General features: G+C 35.9%; 1 protein-coding gene and 1 long non-coding RNA gene across 2 annotated transcripts; one reads left to right on the plus strand and one right to left on the minus strand.

Moving 5' to 3' along the window:
• Window positions 1–774: 774 nt before the first annotated feature.
• LOC125808477 (uncharacterized) lies at window positions 775–1,181 on the plus strand. Its single transcript, XR_007441728.1, has 2 exons — window positions 775–907; window positions 1,027–1,181. It is a non-coding gene; the product is annotated as an uncharacterized LOC125808477 (long non-coding RNA).
• A 3,322-nt stretch (window positions 1,182–4,503) lies between these two features.
• LOC125808408 (cucumisin-like) lies at window positions 4,504–7,684 on the minus strand. Its single transcript, XM_049488110.1, has 9 exons — window positions 7,608–7,684; window positions 7,158–7,249; window positions 6,741–6,987; window positions 6,102–6,614; window positions 5,912–6,013; window positions 5,632–5,841; window positions 5,434–5,545; window positions 5,083–5,345; window positions 4,504–5,047 (listed from the first exon to the last, which is right to left on the minus strand). Exons 1-9 carry the CDS (start codon window positions 7,682–7,684, stop codon window positions 4,504–4,506), a joined length of 2,160 nt encoding a protein of 719 aa, XP_049344067.1.
• Between the last annotated feature and the right edge of the window lie 14,158 nt (window positions 7,685–21,842).

A 21,842-nucleotide genomic window follows, 5' to 3' on the forward strand; every position in this document is an offset into this window, starting at 1 on the left:
AAAGTTTTAAATTGTGAAATTTAAACTTTTATACTTTTAAAAGTTTGAAAGTTTGTATTTAAAACTTTAAAAGTATAAATTTTTAAGTGTAATATTCCTAATTTTTTAATTTTAATAAAAAAATATAATTTATAACGGTTGGACCCGGTTTCCGGTCCGGTCCGGTCCGTTACCGGTCCGGGACGGGTTCGGGTATTTTTTTCCGGAATTACCGGTTCCGGTCCGTCCCGGTTCCGGTTCGGTTCCGGCCCGTGGTGCCCGGTTCCGTTCCGGTTCCGGAACGTCCCGGTCCGGTAGTTCCGTTACCGGTTCCGTTGCCACCCTTACTTGTGTGTATTAATAGGATTAAAGCCGCGATGCACGCTCTTACTATTTTGTTTCCTTCTAGTAGCCCAACTATATAAAACGATTAAAAAGTAATATCACCCCGTCTATTTTTAATTGTCATAGTTTCCTTTTTTAGAGTCAAAGTATGAAAACTTTGACTGATATTTTATAATGTATTTTTTTAATCATATTGATCATATGAAAAAAAAAATGCAATTTATAGTACTTTTCATATAATTTTTGAATATCTAAATTTTTTGTTTAAAATATCAAATTAATGTAATCTCATTTAACTTTGAAAATTAGTCAAATTGACTTTCGAAAAACACAACACAACAAATAAAAATGGACGAAGGGAGTATTTTAATATTATTCGTGTATTACACGGATACGTTTACTAGTGCATATAAATAACAGCATAATTTAGTATCAATTTGTAATTCCAGAGTGCTCTCTTAACAACATCTCTTTATGATGGGCATGTCAAAATATTTTATGTTCTTTGTTCTTCTTGTACTAGTAATGATAATAACCACTTCAAGTTTTGAAGCTAACCATGTATTTCTTCAACATCCTAAAAGTCAGCACTCACTATTTTAATTTTTCTTTGGCAACATTAAATGATTTTCTTTGTCTTGGAATTAATTTATATGTTAATTAATAATGATTATTTCTTATTTTATATAATTAAATGTATAGGTGATTATTGGAAGATGTTTTCAACGATTGGTTTGGAGTGCAAATGCTGTGATGGTGAAGGAGGTGAATGTACAAAGTCATGGCATGGAACTTGCTCAAATTTTCAGTGCTCTTCTTGGAAACAATATTCATCTCGAAAACCCTAATTAATTAACCACATACAATGCGTATTTCGCTTACATGTGATATAATAATTATATACTTGATACTATTACAACAACAACATACTCAATGATAACATAAAAATAATCTATCCAGTGTTCTACATGAAATTAATAAAGTAACGACATTTAGAACAAATAGTCTTTAAGTTTACATGGCCATTATATGTGGCACGTGAAATTTTTTAGTTTTAATTGTTATTCTATGTTATTGCCAGTTGATGTAAAATAAAGTGTTTTTCTATCATTCTATGCTTGCCATTTAATTTGTTGTTTTATTTCTACTCTAATACCAATCATTTTATAAGTTACATTAACCCCTTTTCTGTTAATTAACTTCAATGCGACTTTCTCAAATATAAGTTCTTCCAATAATATTAATTGAAGCACACAAACAATACTAATTGAAGCACACAATCATTTTATAAGTTTTCTTGGATTTGTGGAGTAGCCTGGGGTACTTAAACTCCACCCTGATTAGGCACTAATGCCTCCAACACATTCAATAATCTCATCACGGCATCAACTAGCAAAGCAACAGTAGGCACAACAGCTGGCCCTGTTGATGGAGTATCTCGAACCTGCCTTGACTGCCACTGAGGCAATACCAAGTCTCATACCACGTTCAACAGATGCATTAGATCGAACAGCAGAGGAAGAACCACGTTTCTTAGCCATCTGCAAAATAATATTCAAGGGTTAAACTTGATTTAACTCAAAGCACGAACAAGGAATAAAAAAGAGAAAATATCCTAATTGTTTGGTATAGCCTCAAGGTCATAAGTATGGGCGCCTATATACCCATCTGTAACTCTACCAAACACTACTCCATGACACGAGACTTAAAGCCTAGGCTTTGATACCAACTTTGTCACATCCCGAAATACCACCTAGACGTGATTGACACCCGTTAACACCACATGTTGGGCGTACCAAATATACATACTCTTACCAACTCTTTTGAGCACAAAGATAAAACATGTGCAACTCTAAAACTCATCAATACTCATTAAAACGAAATCATTATCCAACCAAAATCATATATCAATTTATATAAAAAGAAACAATCACTTAAATAATATTTCCATAGCCCAAATCCAACAATAAGACCATAGAGCATCTATTAGAGTGTCACGACCCGATTTCTCGAGTCATGATGACACCTACTATACCCCACCGTAACCTAGAACATCAAGTAATGAGCGCAAGGGTAGAAACTAGTGACAGCAATAATCTAAACAAAGGACAACAAGACGGAAGCAAACCAAAATAAATATATACAAAAATCCCTCCTAGAACCTGGAAGTCACTAGTACAGAGTTGTCTAATAAGGAGTACAAGTCCCAAAAGTGGACCACAACAAAGCATGTCTCAAAAGCAATAAGACTATATAAAACAAAAGGAGACAGAACAAACCCAAAAAGCCAAGTGCTCACCCTCGTCTCTGAATCACATCTGCAAAAGAAGGCTGGAACTAATCACCGTTGGTAACTGGTACTGGACCTACATCATGAAATAGATGCAGAGTGTAGCATAAGTACCAAAACAACATGTACTTAGTAGGCATCAATGGTCAACTGAGCAAAAAGGATAAAAATAATAAGAAAGGATAGAATCTAGACAGAGAGGTCAAAACGAATATGAAAAGAAAGAACATGAACCTACCAGAAATAAACTAAGTACAGTTAAACTAAACCTAACTAGACCCCCATAAGCCCAGAAGCTACACTCGTGCGCAAGGTTAAATAAAATCTGAACGAACCCCCATAAGTCCGACAGGTACACAAAATAGCTAAGTCTACTGAGAAAGAAGAGAACCGGCTCCCAACCCAAAGTTACAAAGATAACCCATCAGACTCCACCCAGCCAGCAGTGCACTCCCAGCCCAGCTAGAAAGAGTGACCCCGAGGAGCACCCAACCAGACAGTCCACTTCCAACCCAGCTAGAAAGAGGGACCCGGGGGTGAGATAGATATCGCGAGTCGTCGTACCATGTAGTCAACTCCCAACCCAGCTAGAAAGAGTGACCCGAAGACACCCAACTAGCAGCACACTCCCAACCTGACTAGAAAGAGAGACCCGGGTGCGATCGCCGAAATCACCGAGTCCACCTTGCCAGCGATACGCTCCCAGCCTAGCTAGAAAGAACGACCCAGGGGTGATGGTATCTCCTATAGGATCCAATCCAGCAATAGCCATCGTGGAACGTCGTCCACTCCAAGAAATCACAAAAAAGGCTCCAAGAATATACTATCTCAATCCCACACCTCTGGTGATGCACCGAACCTCCGAGAACGTGTCAGATTCACAGAATTAGAGGGAGAATATACAGAAGTGCAACAAGCAGCGATAACGCCTAAGCTAAGGCTCAGACTATCAAACTCAAGTATGTTATTCCATTCTACAGGGAGCTAAGTCATCCGAACGACATAGGCAAAAAGTCAAGGATATCCACTCCATACGGGTCATAAGTCTAAGGCAACGCTAGCCTAACCTAGACTAAGGACACCATGCTCACAGCTGACGATGAACAAAGCATGCAACATGCATCATACAAGCATACAATAACATTTAGCACATAAGCATGCAATTCTACGTACTAACTCGACTCACGTGGTACTACACCGAAATATGGCCAATTGATCCTAGCACAAGGTATAATCAAAGTAAACTAAGAAACGGGTACCCGCCCCCAATATAATTCACTCCAATCCACATGTTTTTACACAATTAAGCTCAATCTAATAGAAAGGAAGCCGTAGCCTACCTTTAGGCCGACCTCGTGTGCTCCAAATCACTTTGCCGGAGCTTTTCCTTCCCGAACGGACTTTGAATGTTGTCACACTATCAAATATAGGATCACAACGTTAGTATGACGTTTTCTGCTTTATCTTATTCTACTTTATATTTTCATATTTCTTTCATTTTTGTTGGGTTGAGGCTGACTTGTCTTGGTGGGATTGGACAAGTGTCATCACGTCTGTTTTGGAGTCGTGACAATTTTATGATATATAAAACTAAAAATCAGATTTAATATAATGTGTAATTTTTTGGCGAATGAACCCCCTTCTATCACCTAGCCTGAATTGTTGATGGCTCGCTTGGTGGGACCGACTAACCCATTGAAGCTCCTTTCATAGTTGTTGTATTTGTGCACAAAGATTCAGAAATTCTAGTATGAATGGAAAAGCAATAAATGTTTAATGAGTCGCATTAGTTCACTCATACATGTATTATATACCTACACAGAAAAGAATGATCCAAAGAAGTAATTACAAGAAACAAGAAGAAGCTAATATCCTATGATCCTATGTTTTTATGTAGAAGCATAAGCAACAATAGGGCTCCTAACTAGATGCACACCATCATCCCACACCAAAGAACCTGAAATCATAGAGTCATTTATCTGTGCCATTATCGACACCACGAACGATTGCTTCTGCCCTGTTGATCTGAATGTTATAAGGCTTGGTTCCACTCGAACGTTGAGTCCCTGAGGTGCTACAATAGTTGCTCTGTAAGTTGAAACTGGCGTACCAACGTTGGTGACCGTCCTATGAAACACTCGGGTGATCTTTGAGTTTTTTGAAGAAGAAATTGTGAAAGAAGGGTAGTTTAGATCCCAAACAGTTGCATCAGTTTGAGAAGTACTACAAGAAGTCTTATCCCCTGTAATAATCCGCAAATTCTTGGTACTGTATCCTTGGCCACACAAGAATTTCACGTAATCATTTTCTACCATGTCGTACACCAGACCGGGATGTGCAGCTTTTATTGGATTTATTTGACCAGACCCGTATGCAAATTCTGCCTCACTGTTTGCACTGGAGCTCATAGGTGTGGCTGTATATAACAGAATTGTTAAATGGTGCGAAATATTTTGTAACTTGTCGATTTTTGAAAGAGTGTCGTATAATTGGAAGTGGAATATAAGAGTTTACCGGTAGTCATTAGAGCAGACTTGATGGCAGTGGGAGACATTGTTGGGTTGAATGATTTAACATAGAGGGCTGCTGCAGTAGCATGAGGACAAGCCATAGACGTCCCGGATATTATGTTAAATGGAACTACTCGTTTGTCTCCATGTATATTACCGGTTACAGTGGTACCTTCAGACCAAGCTGCTAGTATGTCCACTCCAGGTGCACTCAAATCAGGCTACCAAATTAATGTTCGCGATTAATTAGTGATAAACATACAATATTACAATGTCTTAGGCAAGGATTAGTGTGATAATGAATTTTACCTTTAGAATATCGCTTGTAATTGCATTGGGTCCTCTTGATGAAAAGGAAACCACGAAAGGGGCAGATTCTGATCCCTTCTCACTACTTTTTAGAATTCTTCCTGTTGGTTTACTGAAGAAATTATTTAGAAAAGTATATATTTAGCCTTTGTTATTTGAATTAGAGTGTTGTTGTTTGCAGTAGAGGTATATATATACCGTGTTTTATATAGGTAATTGTAAACTTCGGTACCATCGTTTGTGCTCAAGTATGTAGATGATATGGGGAAAGAAAACGCAGCATCATTGAAATCATCTTGCATTATAGCTCCAACAGCTCCAGCTATAATTGTTCCATTGTAAGTCCAATCGCAGAGGACAATTTTGCCTCTAACCTTACTTTTGTCCAATGAATTTTCTTCACAGTACCTTTCATATGTATAATGTTTTTAGATATTATATACAATTATTCAAACTAGGTTCTACTTCAATTTAATACCTGGATTCAGATCCATTATACCCTGCCTCAGTATTCGGAACGTCTCCACCATAAACTAGTGGATACTGGTCCTCGAGGTCAAAAGTGTTGATGGATACCCCTGCAACACAAGGCGTACATGTACAAATTGAGACGGAGGGAATATAAATATATTACCAATTATAGGTTGGTAGATGTAAGATTTCTCACCTCATATACTTCACCATTTCCTAATTGCACATCAGTGACAAATCTCCTATCGATGGTACTAGCAGCAACTGAGAGTGACCAAGGTGACAAATTGGTCACGGTTTGAGGATCAGGACCGGAATTGCCTGCAGAATTCGACGTGAGGATCCCATTCTTCATTGAATGGAAAGCTCCAATGGCTATTGAATCTTCAAAGTATTGATAAGGTGAAGACCCTCCTACTGAGAGTGAGATGATATCAACTCCATCAGCAATTGCATCATCGAATGCTGCTAGAATATCAGCATCGTAGCAACTATCAGACCAGCATATTTTGTACACAGCTATCCTTGCAGAAGGTACCCCTCCTCGAGCTATTCCTGACCCAAGACCATACAAGCTTGCGTTGCTAACAGAGCGCCCTGCTGCTATGGATGCTGTATGTGATCCATGTCCTTCTGTGTCTCTTGGAGATTGAAAATCCCCCAGAGGAAATTCTCCATTAACTCGATAGTATTTTGCTCCGATGATTTTTCTGAAATTAATGTCCAGCATCAATGTCCTTACCTATGTTGTTGTAAAACACTAGTCTGTTTTTATTTGATAAGACATTTTCTTCTTTTAGTTTTGAAAAAATGACATGTTAGTACTTAGTACATACTTATTGCAAGTGAAGTTAAGTGAGGATTGACAAGTGCCTTTCCACTTAGTTGGAGGAGCAGAAAAATGTTGATCATTGAAACTTTGTGACTCTGGCCAAATTCCAGTGTCTAGCATTCCTATTATAAGGTCGCTCTCCACACTTGTTCTTCTTGTAACTTGTTGAGGTAAACCGACGAAATCCCATGACCTCGTTGTATGCAGCTCCTTTCTACCATTTGGGAACACTGATACAACTGCATCCATGTCTGAATTACAAAAATCCATTTAGACATTAGAATGAATCAAATGTAAATGTAGTTAATCTATGAAAGGGGCCAAATAATTCTATAAGAAAAAGCAATTCATTTCTATACAGTTCTCTATAATAAATTAAAGGTTCACTTATTCTATATATACGTATAACGTATTGACTTACTTGTGATTCTGTTCTTCTCTTCCTCGGTCAGTTTGGCAACAAAACCAGTGAAGCTTCTTTTATAGCTGTACATCAATGATTCTGAAGCTCGTCTATTGCTGCTGATTAATGTATGTAAAACCAAAGCTTGATCAGTTGAATTCAGTTATCTACAAAACTATTTAGTGTATATAGAAAGAATTTGAGAAGATATATACCAAGGAATTAACCATGGGGCGCTTTTCTTTTTAATCAATTCTAAACGGAGTAACATTTCTATATGAGTAACTATTTAACTTTAAAATGTTCATTTTACCCTTAATAAGTTGAATTATAATCACATAAACATCTATGACCACAAATTTAATATATCTTTTAAACTTTGTGTTAAATCAAAATATGTCAGTTAATTAATTGAGACAAAGGGAGTTCATATTCATAAAAAATATTGGAACAGGTAGCAGCACTGACCTCCCAAGAGCCTCTTGCAGAATGCTAGTGTGCATAGAGGATATTGTAGAAAGATCACCCTTTGGACTGTCGCCCATGTACACAATGTACTCCTATACATTAAACATGAAACATAAACACAAATGCATGTAATTACAGTATAGTAATGTTGGAAACTTTCTTGTATCGTATTTGAGGATGAGCTTGTTGGGTATTATGTAGTGTAAAAAGCATTCACATCGCTTAAAAACTCATTTTTACGTGTTCATTATGCAAAATTTACATTTTCGTTGTCACTTTTAGCATATCAAGAAAAAATAAGTTTTTTTTCCCTCATGTTTTACCCTTAAAATTAATTACATATTTTTTAAATCACTCTTCAAAATCTAATAAGTATTAAACATCAATTAATATGGTATAGTGGTAAAATACTCCTGTCAATCATTATTTCTTAAAAGACGTGCAAAAATCAAATTACTGGACAAGTAAAAGTTAATGGAGGGAGTAACAAACATGTAAGCATCCATACAAAAATGGTACTTCTTCTGTCCCTAATTACTTGTCCACTTTTCTTTTTTTAGTTATTCCTAATTACTTGTCCATTTTGACAAATCAAGAAAGAACAATTTTTTTTTATCTATTATACCCTCAATTAATTATTTTTAAAAAGGTAGAACTTTTTGAAAAATCTTAAGTTTTTAATTCATCCACTTCATAATTAATAGGAGTAAAATGATGAACTCACTATGTCAATCATTATTTTCTTAATAAGTGTGTCAATTCAAAAGTAAACAAGTAATTAGGAACAGAGGGAGTACTCAACAAGCTAGAAAATTAAGAATGTTTGATGTTTTAAAGTTGATAATGCAAAAGAGAAAAGACATGCCTTTAGGTCATTTTGATATGCAAAGCAAATGAGTAGAGAATATGATAGGACATATAGGATAACCCATGACAAAGAGGCCATTAAATTTGAGGTATTTAATTAGTAGTAATATTTTCATGCATAGTAAAAACAGTGAATGGATATTTATACTAGTCATCTTCCATTGGTTTCTCAAAGGTAATATAGTAATGTTCGTCCATAGACATGATGACACTAAAAGCCGGCTTCTACAATGTCACTTTGGCCTCTCCTAATAGAAAAGAAGGAATTAAGACAAATCCAGTTTAATTTGGTATTCTATCTAATCCACAGAAATTAAAGATTATTTTTCCCTATTATCCTTTTAATTATCATTAAATAACGGGTAATTATGAAAAGAAAAAAAGTCTCTTAAACTTTGAATAATTCATTTATTTTGAACTATGAAAAAAGGCTCACAAACAACATTGCTGAAACAAAATGAAGGAATATTTAATTGCATATAATTGGATAATAATACTGAAGGGAAGTTTACACAAATTTCATAATGTTAAAAGTTAATTACATTATATTCCAACTTTTTTTTCTAAATTACAAAAATTCCTTAAATTTGGTGGAATCCGGATACATCCCAATACATCACGTCTCGATTTCGGATACATCTCTCAACATCCCAATGTAATTCAAATACATCACTCAACGTCCCAATATATTTCGGATACATCACTTAGTGTCCCGATGCATCGCGTAAGAAAACCTTAAAGGTTGAATCTATAAAGATTAAATTTTCAAAAACCTAGTAAGAAGAATGGAGGCGTACATTAGTGTTAGCGTTTAGATTATAATGATTGACAATTTACTTTTGCAAGAAAATAAGAAACCCTCGCACGAAGATATCAGTTGACGAAATTAAAAGCCTTAAATCAAAGCTTTAAGGAAACAAGTTGACCAAGATTTAAGGAACAAGCATCAAGAATTTTGTAAAGACTCCTATAAGGAAAGCAAGTATGTTTACCAAGAATGACCCAAGTACCAAGATCTTCTATTGAAGGAACAAGGGATAAGGGCATAACTATCCCCAACACGACGACCAAAATTTCAGAGATACACTTTAACTAAATTAAGATTCTATTATCTCCGAATCTATTTTTTTGTAATTTTGTACATCTTTTTAACTTACGTGGCATCCAAACATATCCCAGTGCCTCAACTACGTGGAGTCACAGAGTGTGCTAAGCCAAAAAGTGTATAAAATTAACAAAAAATAAAGTTAGGGTAATAGACCTTATTTAGTTAAGATATGTCTCTAGAATTTCGGTCATAGTCTAGGGGCTACTTGTGTCTTATCCACAAAACAAATACCAAGAATTAAATGGAGACAATATTCAAAGAAGGAAAATGCAGAATCAAGTACCAAGAATCTTGTTGCAAGGGAAATTAAGTCATATGAATTAATGAGGCAAATATCACTCATTAATTTTGTTACAGTCCTAGAAGAAAAGAAGATATCGTGAAAAATAGACGACGCAACACTATCAAATGTGAAAGCAACGGCTACATTGAATGGGCTAAGCCCAATCTTATTCTTGGAAATAACATCAATCTAGTCCGTGGTAAGGATCAATTCTCTTAAAGTCTGTTTGGCATTGATGTGAAAAATAGTTTATTTTTAAAAGCACTTTTTAAAATAGTTTGTTAGAAAAATGTTTTTGAAAAGAAGCAATTTGTGTTTGGATAATTTATGTGAAAAGTGTTTTTCATAAGCAAATTGTGTTAGATTAATTTTTTTTTTAAAAGAGCAACTTACAAAAATGACTATAATCTTAAGGTTATTAAAATTCAATAGCTATATATATACTAGTTTTTTGACATGTGTGTTGCACGTGATTACCAATTCAGATAATATATGTTATAGTAAATATTATTGCTTATTTAAGCGAAGATTTGAATAATAAGATTAGCACAAAATCATATTGCATATTCTTTTGTGAATGTTCAATGTGGATGGTCATATATATTTCTTATTCACGCAAACTTATGAAGATCGTCAATGAAAAATTTTATTAGTTAAATGCAATAATGTATATATTTATTTCAGTTTGATGAAGTTCAATTATGTAATTAGTCATATCTCACTAATATTATCGTATAGACGATATTTGTTGTGTATTTTTTCTTATCATCTAACCAGATGTGTTTTGCACGTGTATTTCACATTAAACTTTTTAGTGAAGAGAACAACTACATTTTATCTTTAAGAACTATTTTTTGTTATTAATTTTTATTTATAAGTTATAACATAATAAATGACGTTCTTATTGTTGACTCTCATATTTGACTTCTCGATTGACTGTGTACATAAATCAAAGATAGTTATCTGATAGGCCATAATTAACTGAGAAAGGTTTCCTTTTTACTTTTACCGAAAAAAAACTCAAAATTAAAATTAAAGAATATATTCTATCTGTGAAATCATCTATATAATCACATGTTCATCTTACACCTAACAAAGATATAATTCATATACTTGTAAATGATTTTCAATTTATTCAACCAAGTATGATTTATCAAAGAAAAAAATAACAACACTGTATTATCACATATATAGGAGCGGTGTAATAATATGAAAAATTATTGGTCAAAAGTTAGTATAAGGAAAGATGAAAGGTAGAAATAATTAATGTAATAACTATTAAATTCATAATATTATACCTAATAATGTAAAAGAGTGTGAATAACGTTTGCAATAATTAGTAATAACTAAGATAATTTATAATGTTATAAATAAAAGATTAATGTGCAATAGCTGAATTTCTAATAAATTTTATACGTACATAAATAAATAGGACTTTTAATTAATGTTACTATTTTATTTTATAGTTATTAGCTTTTAATTTAGTGTAGGGACAAAATGTTAATGTTTATTCCATATTATTGAATATAAAATTTATTTTGTAAATGATAAATTTTAAATGATTCATAAATTTTCACATATTTTGAGTTTTTTTTGTTAAAAAATAACTCGGAACATTTTAAAATAATATATTTTGAAGTTAGAAGATCTTGTAAACTTGATAATACATTTATGACATATATAATACTTTAATTTAAATACAAATATTTACCCAAATATAAATATATATTTGCATTAATGAAAATATTTATCACATAAAAATTAGATATTAAATAAATAATAAAAATCAAACTAATACAAACTTCAACTTGCGTTATTACAAGTCATTTGAACTTTTCTTCGTCTAAAATACTAAAATATTAAGAAATAGTAAATAAGAAAAAAAAGGGCAATGTTTATATAGTAATAACTATTTTGAAGCAAACTTCCTGACAATGTAAATCACATAAGCAACACTGATAAATAAAGTCATTCTTTTGTCTTGAGCATCAAAAAAATAAATCATGACAATTTTCAAAATTTTGGAAAACGATATTCAGAAACATATATCTACAGCACAAGAGAAATTGTTAACAAAAACAAATGAATTTAGACTACATCATGTTAAATTCATATATTGAAACATTACATACTAATGTATATATTAAGTAAAAAAATAATTATTTTATTATCAAAATTATTTTCCTCAAATACTCGAGGTTATGAAATATACCCTCTTAGGATAGAACGATTTACTTCATTAGAATAGTGGTACCTCATATCCCGCTAAACTTCAAACACACTCAACGACAATAAATCACACACAAAATTTTAAAATACAAGAAGAAGTAGAGTAGAATATTAAAAAGAATTGTGGTTGAAAAATGAGAAGAAACCCCTCTATTTATAGTCAACAAAGGTAGTATGAACAAGTGTTTTTTGTGTCTTAGCTGAAAAGTCATGACCTTTCCGAGAAGTCACAGCCCTTTGGAAAAGTCGTAACTTATTAAAATTGTCACAACTCTTTGGAAAAGTCACAACTCATCGAAAAATCACAACCCTTTGAAAAAAGTCACAACTCATCGGAAAAGTCACAACTCATCGAAAAAGACACAACCTAAGTTAGGAATATTTTAGTAATTTAACATTCAAGTTAGGAGTTCATGCTTTTAAGGTTATATATATATATATATATATATATATATATATATATATATATTAACTTCAATTTATGGCTATATCTCGTTGTATTACTGTATAAATTGTTGTTCTTTTTATAAGATGATATTGTTATAATTATAATGCACTATATAAGGTGTTTTCTGTTATTATAACAAAAGGGCCCTTTAATTACATCCCTAAACCTCTCAATTTCTCATTATTAAATTAACAACTAATAATTACCTAGTCAAGGCATACATCATACTCAATTCTTCAGTTGTCTCTATTAATGTTATTCAGGTGTCATAAAGATATTCATAGAGTTTTGATTAGTTAAATTGATTTATTATATTTGTGGAACTTATTGTATTTATGTATGAATCTTATTTATTCGATTTTAAATAGGTCAACTCAATGGCAAGTATAATTATATTGATCAAAAATCAAAAAAATTGTTATATCGAATATAGTGTTAGTTGATGGAGTAGTGTCGAAGAACATGCTTCGTATTCTGATTTAGTTAATTTAATTTGTGGTCAATTGAATATTGATCCGACTACAAAGTGTATAAGTGTCACGCCTTGAAGCTATCCCCCACGACGCGGACCTAGGATCACAAGTGACCCCAAGCTAACCCTGAGTTGACATATCATAAGAAAACTGAACATATCTGTAAAAAAAGAACTAATGCGGAAGCTAAAATCATAAGATAAACTGAAATGATGGGGAATACCCATATACTTTCTGAATATATGAAAACTGAGAGTTTAACAACAACTGAAAAGTCAAACTCAAATACTTAAGCTGAAACTAACTATGTCTGAAATAAGCCTTTAATTGACTATAAGTGCTGGGACATGCCCCAGCTAAATCTAGCAAAACTGAAACTAAGACTAAAAGCAAAAGAAATATGTTTGTTGTCCTTGGAGAATGAGGACTCACCACTGATACTGCTGAGTTGAAGATCGGGAACCGATCTATACGTGATCCGGAAGCTAAGGACTTGAACCTATATCACGAGAAGATGTTGCGCAGAGTATGCGTCAGTACTTGAAAGGTAATGAGCATGCACGGTAGAATAAAGTTGAACAATAAACATAACTGAACAAACAAATAACTGAGCAATGATATGAGATAAGCATGATACTAAACTGAGAATACTGAACATGAAATTACTGAATGCAATGACCAAGTTTATAACATGCTGAGACTGAAATCTAACTATAACTGATAACTTGGTCAATGCACTAGAATCTGACTTTAAGGGAGTTATTAATAACCGACAAAAAATCACATGAGCTAAATGTGGAGTCTGATGTATACGCCCCATCGAGAGAACCAACATACCCTGCTAGAAGTATAGAGTCATGACTTGCGTGATCACTAAATTGATACCCACATAGGGGACTTCCAACCTACGGGACACGTAGTTCTGGACTTAAGGGTGACTGACCCTAGTCCACTCGATATTAAACTACTCCCAATTGATTATGTAATTAATAATTTATGACTGGATTTATGTAACACTGGATAGCTCAAAATACTGACATGCTAACTGAAAATGCAACATTAATGTGCTAATAATGAAACATTCAAATCTGAGGCATGTATACCTGAGATAACTGATCTAGTATGTGTAATTCATGAACTAAAAGAACTACATAGTTAGGGTTCTGAATTTATGAAAGAATCTACGCAAAACAATACTAAAATCATGATAATCTGATTAGGAACATTAAAGTAACTAATTTATAATAACCTGCTGAAATCATAGAAACCCTAGGTCTAGGTAATATGAAGGGAATCAAGAATCTGACTGAATTTTAGGGACCTAATGGGTGAAATGAACCCACTAGTGAAATTCCACATACATAGTAACAAATTCCACGGAGAAATCTTTCGATTTCGGGGCTAAAACTGATGAGAATTTGCTACGTTCTTGGACTAGGGTTTGGTCGACTCTTCCTCCTTCTTTTCTTTCAACTTGATGATTTTTTGAAGAATGAGTTGACTAGAGTAAGTTCTAATTAAGTTACTACGCTAAACTGACCAAAACCACATAGTTTAGGGATTAAACGACGTAGTTTAGGGGTCCAACGCATAGGGAAAAGACCAAATGATCCCTGACTTAAAAGTTGTCGGGGGTCACCGACGGACTGTTGGTGGACCAATGGTCCGCTCTGGTCAACTGTCCATGGGGTTCTGAGAGTTGAAATCTGGGGTCCGACTTACGATCCTGGACCACGGACCGTGGTTTGACCTACAATCCGTAGGTCCTGGCTTAGTTCTGGACTTAGAAAAATTTTCTGAGGAGGGTTGCAGGTGGTGAACCACGAACCACCAGGACGGACCGTGGGAGACCCTACGGTCCATGGGTGGTGCCCGTCGGTGGCACCTGCAACTTTTGAAATCTATATTTTTGTAATTCTAGCATACAGGGTGTTACATTATCTCCCCCTTGGGAACATTCGTCCTCGAATGAAGACTAAACTATATGGAGATGGAGGGAAAGAGCTGCAAACCCTACCACTAAACACTGGAAACTGATTTCTAACTAAACTAAGTTCCAAGAACATGCAAATACGCTGAAAATGCAAGTACAAACTAAAGGTACATGATACTAAGACTGAAGCTATGCATGAATGACTGAAAAACTGGAGAGGAACTATTACCTCAAGATGGAATGGAGTCGTAAGGAAAGAGGTGAGGATGCTTAGTCTTCATGGCTGCTTTTGCTTCCCAAGTAGCTCCATCTACGGACTGACTCCTCCACAAAACCTTCACTGAAGCGACTTCTTTATTTATCAACCTTCGAACCTGACGATCAAGAATCTCAACTGGCACATCCACATAAGTGAGACTATCCTTCACAACCACACTTTCTAAAGGTACTATAGATGTTGGATCACCCATACACTTCTTCAATAACGAAATGTAAAAGACTGGATGGACTGTTGCTAGTTATGCTGGCAACTCTAACTCATAAGCCATTATACCAACTCTTTTCAAGATCTTGTATGGGCCTACATATCTAGGACTGAGCTTCCCTTTCTTGCCAAATCTCATCACCCCCTTCATAGGTGACACTTTCAGAAAAACCCAATCATCAACTTGGAATTCTAAGTCCCTTCTTTTTACATCTGCATAGGATATCTGGCGACTCTGGGCTGTCTTAAGTCTATCTCTAATGAGCTGAACTTTTTCCATGAAATCATGAACCGAATCTGGCCCTATCAAGGCTGCTTCACCTACTTCAAACCAACCAAATGGAGATCTACATCTACGCTCATACAATGCCTCATAAGGGGCCATCTGAATGCTGGAATGGTAGCTATTATTGTAAGTGAACTCTAAAAGAGAGAGGTGATCATCCTAAACATCCTTGAAATCGATCACGCAAGCTCTCAACATGTCCTCTAAGGTCTGAATGGTACACTCTGCCTCACCATCCGTCTGTGGATGAAATGTTGTGCTAAGATTAATTTGAGTACCAAGACCTTTCTGAAATGACTTCTAGAAATGAGAGGTAAACTGAGGACCTCTATCTGAAATGATAAACAAAAGAACCCCATGTAACCTGACTATCTCATTAATGTAAAGCTTGGCGTAGTCCTCCACCGAGTCTGTAGTCTTAACAGTAAAAAAGTGCACAGACTTAGTAACTCTATCAACTATCACCCAAATAGAGTCATGTTGTCTGTGAGTACAAGGTAAACCTGTAATGAAGTCCATGTTGATCACTTCCCACTTCCAAGTAGGAATGTTAATATCTTGAGTCATTCCTCTTGGTTTCTGATGTTTTACCTTCACTTGCTGACAATTAGGGCACTTAGCCACAAAATACGCTATATCCTTTTTCGTACCATTCCACCAAAAGACTTCCCGCAGATTGCGGTACATCTTAGTGGCACCTGGATGAATAGAATACCTAGAATTATGGGCTTCTGTAAGAATCTGTTGTCTCAACTTACCCACCTTAGAAACACATAATCGACCCTGATAGTGAAGCACACCATCTCCCCCGTGGGAGAAAACCTCAACTATCTGCTGATGAACTGAACCCTTTAATTGAAGGAATATCGGATCACTCTCTAGCTTTTCCTTAACCTCCGCTACCAATGAAGATTCTGACCTATTTTGAAATGTTACACCACCATCTGATATGTTCATAAGGCAAACTTCCAAGTGAGCAAGCCTGTGAACATCTTTTGCTAGCTCTTTTCTTTCTTCCTCAACATGTGCTACACTACCCATAAATAGTCTACTAAGAGCATCTACTACTACATTGGTCTTACCAGGATGGTAATGCACACTCATATCATAATCCTTGAGGAACTCAAGACATCTCCTGGTGAAGATTAAAATCTTTATGGGTGAACACATATTGAAGGCTATTATGGTCTGTGAACACATCTACGTGAACACCATCCATACAAGTAATGTCTCCAAATCTTAAGTGCAAACACCACTGCTGCAAGCTCAAGGCCATGAGTCGGATAATTCTTCTCATGCATCTTAAGTTGTCTAGAAGCATGTGTTATAACCTTACCTCGCTGCATCAGTACACAACCTAGGCCAACTCTGGATGCATCACAATAGATCACATAATTGTCTGAACTCTCTGGTATAGAATCAAAATAGGAGATGTAGTCAACCTAGTTTTCAGTTCTGTGAAGCTCTTCTCACAATCATCTGACCACTGAAACTTAATTTTTTTCTGAGTCAACTTAGTCAATGGAGAAGCTATGGATGAAAATCCTTCTACAAACCTTCTGTAATAACCTGTCAAACCCAATAAACTTCTGATATTTGTAGGAGAGGTAGGTCTGGGCCATTGTTTCACTTCTTCTATTTTCTGAGAATTCACTTGAATCTCTTCGATAGACACAATATGCCCAAGAAAAGCAACAAACTACAACCAAAACTCACACTTATTGAACTTAGCGAATAATTGGCGATCTTTGAGAGTTTGCAGGATAACCCTCAAATGAGTCGCATGTTCTTCTTCATTCCTAGAGTAAATGAGGATATCATCAATAAAGATGATAACGAACAAGTCTAAATACCGCTTGAACACTCTTGTTCATCAAATCCATGAAAGTTGCAGGAGCATTGGTTAGTCCAAATAACATAACTACAAATTCATAATGACCATACCGAGTTTTGAAGGCTGTCTTCGGAATATCACTATCTCTGACTCTGAGTTGATGATAATCGGATCTGAGGTCTATCTTCGAGAAATGACTAGAACCCGAAAGTTAGTTAAACAAGTCATCAATCTTGGGGATAGGATACTAATTCTTGATTGTGACTTTGTTCAACTGTCTATAGTCAATGCACATTCTAAGAGAACCATCTTTTTTCTTCACGAACAACATTGGTGCACCCCATGGGGAAATACTAGTTCTGATGAAGCCCTTATCTAGAAGGTCTTTCAACTGTTCCTTCAATTTCTTAAGCTCAGCTGGAGCCATTATGTAAGGAGGAATAGAAATAGGCTGGGTATCTGGAAGGAGATCAATTCTAAAGTCGATTTCCCTTTCGGGAGGAACTCCGGGAAGATCTTCAAGAAACACTTTTTGGAACTCATTCACTACTGGAACTGACTCAAGAGTTGGGGTTTCGAAGCTTGAATCCTTAACCCGAATTAGATGATAGAGATAACCCTTAGAGATCATCTTTCTGACCTTAAGGTAAGAAATAAATCGACTCATAGGCGCTAAGCTACTACCCTTCCATTCTAAGATTGGTTCATTTGGAAACTGAAAACCAACGATCCTAGTTCTACAATTGACTGAGGCATAACAAGAATGTAATCAATCCATACCTAGAATGACATCGAAGTCTATCATTTCTAACTCTACAACAGGACAATTTATGTATAGCCGTCTAGTTATAACAGGGTCACTGACTGGAGTAGAAACTGAGAAATTTCTGAAAAAGTTTCTGGACTGACACCAAAGTTTACAGATGGATAAGGAGTAACAAAGGAAAGAGTATCCCCTGGATCTAACAAAGCATAAACATCTAAGTTAAAAACTCGTAACGTACTAGTGACTACATCAGGAGAATCTTCTTGATTCTATCGAGCTTGAAGAGCATACAACCTGTTTTGGTACCCTGCTGAGTCGAGCGACTTCCTGGTGCTGCTGAAGTTGTAAACTGACCCCTACCATTATTACCTCTTTGACCCTATTTAGTAGAAGGACAATCTTTCAACCTGTGACCAGACTGACCATACCCAAAACATCCTTCCTTTCCTGCAGACACTCGTTCGGATGGTTCTTACCACACTTTGGACAAGTTGGGTAGGTTCTGGTGCCTAAAACACTCATCTGAGACTTAGAGCCTGATGCCCTACCTTTTTTATCTTGTCCGAACTTAAAGGATGGAACACTAGTTGATAAAGGTGTTGTCGCTAAAGATTTATGCTGGAACTGCGAGCAATTTCCACCACCCAATTTCTGCTGAGAATACTCATAGTTGCCTTTCCTAGCCTTCTTATTGTCCTTAGCATGTTCCCTAAGCTTATCTCCCTTAACCTGCTGAGCATGAGTCATGAGCTTAGAGATGTTCATATTTTCCAGCAACATATCATTCCTACATTCTATTTTCACTGAGTCGGATACCCCTTATAGAAACTTGTTCATTTGAGCCCTGGAATCGGCAACCATTTGAGGAGCATACCTGGAGAGTTGGGTGAACTTGAGTCTGTACTCTTGGATTGTCATGCTACCTTGCCTCAAATTCATGAATTCCTGAGCTCTTGCCTCCCTCAACTCTCTTAGGAAGAACCTGTCCAGAAAAGCTTCACTAAAACACTCCCAAGTAATCGGAACTGCATCCGTACCCCTGTTTTCCTTTCACTGAGTGAACCAAATGTGAGCCACATCCTTAAGCTGGTAATATGCCAACTCAACCTTGTCATTCCTAGTTACCTGCATCACTCCAAAGATCTTCTTGACCTCATCTATGAAGTTTTGGGGATCCTCACCAATCTACGATCATAAGAACTCATGCGGATTCATCCTAACAAAATCATGAACTCTGGCTGTCACTGATCCACCATTAGTATTTGCATGAACTGGAGCCTGCTAGTTGTTCTGGTTAGTCACACTATGAGCCAAAAGCTGAATGGCGTTCTAAAACTAAGCATTCGAAACTTCCTGATCTAGGACTGGAGAAGTTGCGTTAGCGTTGATGCATTCGCTATCCTTCCATAAGCTCTACGAAAAGGCATGATCTGAAAGCGCATAACGTCAAATTAGAAACGAGGAATTAAATCATAACTTACGCACAATAAAAAAATCAAGAAAGTGAAGTTTTCCTAAAACACTTCGTAGCCTCCATCTCATTAGATGTGGTGCATTTCACACCCATGAAAAGGACTCTACTTAGTGTGGCTTTTCAGACATCCTAGGACACTTAAACCTAGTGCTCTGATACCAAGTTTGTCACGCCCTGAAGCTACCCCAGGACGCGGACACAAGATCTAGGATTACGAGTGACCCCAAGCTAACCCTGAGCTGGCATATCATAAGCAAACTGAACATATCTATATAAAAAAAGAACTAATACGGAAGCTAAATCATAAGATAAACCGAAATGATGGGGAATACCCATATACTGTTTGAATATATGAAAACTAAGAGTTTAACAACAACTGAAAAGTCAAACTCAAATACTAAAGTTGAAACTAACTATGTCTGAAATAAGTCTCTAATTGACTAGAAGTGCTGGGACATACCCCAGCTAAATCTAGCAAAACTAAAACTAAAGACTTAAAGCAAAAGAAACAAGTAAGTCGTCCTCGGAGAATGAGGACTCACCACTGATACTGTTGAGCTGAAGATCGGGAACCGATGCGTGATCTAGAAGCTGAGGACAAGAACCTACATCACGAGAAGATGTAGCGCATAGTATACATCAGTACTTGAAAGGTACTGAGCATGAATGATAGAATAAAGCTGAACAATAAACATAACTAAACAAACATATAACTGAGCAATGCTATGAGATAAACATGATACTAAACTGAGAATACTGAACATGAAATGACTGAATGCAATGGCCAAGTTTATAACATGTTGAGATTGAAATCTAACTGTAACTGATAATATGTTCGATGTAGTAGAATCTGACTATAAGGGAGCTACTAATAACTAACATAAAATCACATGAGCTAAATGTGGAGTCCGATGTATACGCCTCATCGAGAGGACCATATACCTTGTCAGAGATATAGAGGCATGACTAGCATGATCACTAAATTGATGCCCACACAGGGGACTTACAACCTACGGGATATGTAGTTCTGGGACTTGAGGGTGACTGACCATAGTCCACTCGGTATTAAGCTACTCCCAATTGATTATGTAATTAACAATTTATGACTGAATTTCTATAACACTGGATAGCTCAAAATACTGACATGCTAACTGAAAATGCAACATTAATGTGCTAATAATGAAACATCTGAGGCATGTATACCTGAGATAACTGACCTAGCATGTGTAATTCATGAACTAAAATAACTACATAGCTAGGGTTCTGAATTTATGAAAGAATCTACGCAAAACAATACTAAAATCATGATAATCTGATTAGGAACATTAAAGTAACTAATTTATAATAACCTGCTGGAATTCTAGAGACCCTAAGTCTAGGTAATATGAAGGGAATCAAGAATCTGACTGAATTCTAGGGACCTAATGGGTGAAATGAACCCACTAGTGAAATCCCACATATCTGGTGATGAATTCCACAGAGAAATCTTTCGATTTTGGGGCTGAAACTGATGAAAATCTGTTGTGTTCTTGGACTAGGGCTTGGTCGACTCTTTCTCCTTCTTTTCTTTCAACTTGATGATTTTTTGAAGAATGAGTTGACTAGGGTAAGTTCTAATTAAGTTATTAGGCTAAAACTGACCAAAACCACATAGTTTAGGGGTTAAACGGCGTAGTTTTGGGGTCCAATGCATAGGCAAAAGACCAAATAACCCCTGACTTAAAAGCTGTCAGGGGTCACCGACAGACCGTGGGTGAACCGACGGTCCGTTCTGGTCAACCGTCGATGGGGTTCTGGGAGTTGAAATCTGGGATCCGACCTACGGCCCTAGACCATGAACTGTGGTCTGACCTATGGTATGTAGGTCCTGGTGTAGGTTTGGACGTAGAAATTTTTTTTGGGTCTTTCTGGGGAGGGTTGCAGGTGGTGAACCACGGACCACCAGGATGTTCCGTGGGTCACCCTATGGTCCGTGGGTAATGCCCGTCGCCGGCACCTGCAACTTCTGAAATTTGTATTTTGATAGTTCTAGCATACGAGGTGTTACAAT

Source organism: Solanum verrucosum, unplaced genomic scaffold (genome assembly GCF_900185275.1).
Source record: "Solanum verrucosum unplaced genomic scaffold, falcon-dt-bn FXZP01000112.1, whole genome shotgun sequence".
NCBI classification, from domain to species: Eukaryota; Viridiplantae; Streptophyta; class Magnoliopsida; order Solanales; family Solanaceae; genus Solanum; species Solanum verrucosum.

Bases quoted from the DNA above. Each gene is read 5' to 3' on its own strand.
- LOC125808408 (XM_049488110.1), bottom strand. From the start codon at position 7,684: ATGGGCGACAGTCCAAAGGGTGATCTTTCTACAATATCCTCTATGCAC. The intron at 5,842-5,911 runs GTATTAAATTGA...TACATATGAAAG, and splicing joins TATAATGGATCTGAATCCAG to GTACTGTGAAGAAAATTCAT. The intron at 5,346-5,433 runs GTAAAATTCATT...TTAATTTGGTAG, and splicing joins TTACAAGCGATATTCTAAAG to CCTGATTTGAGTGCACCTGG.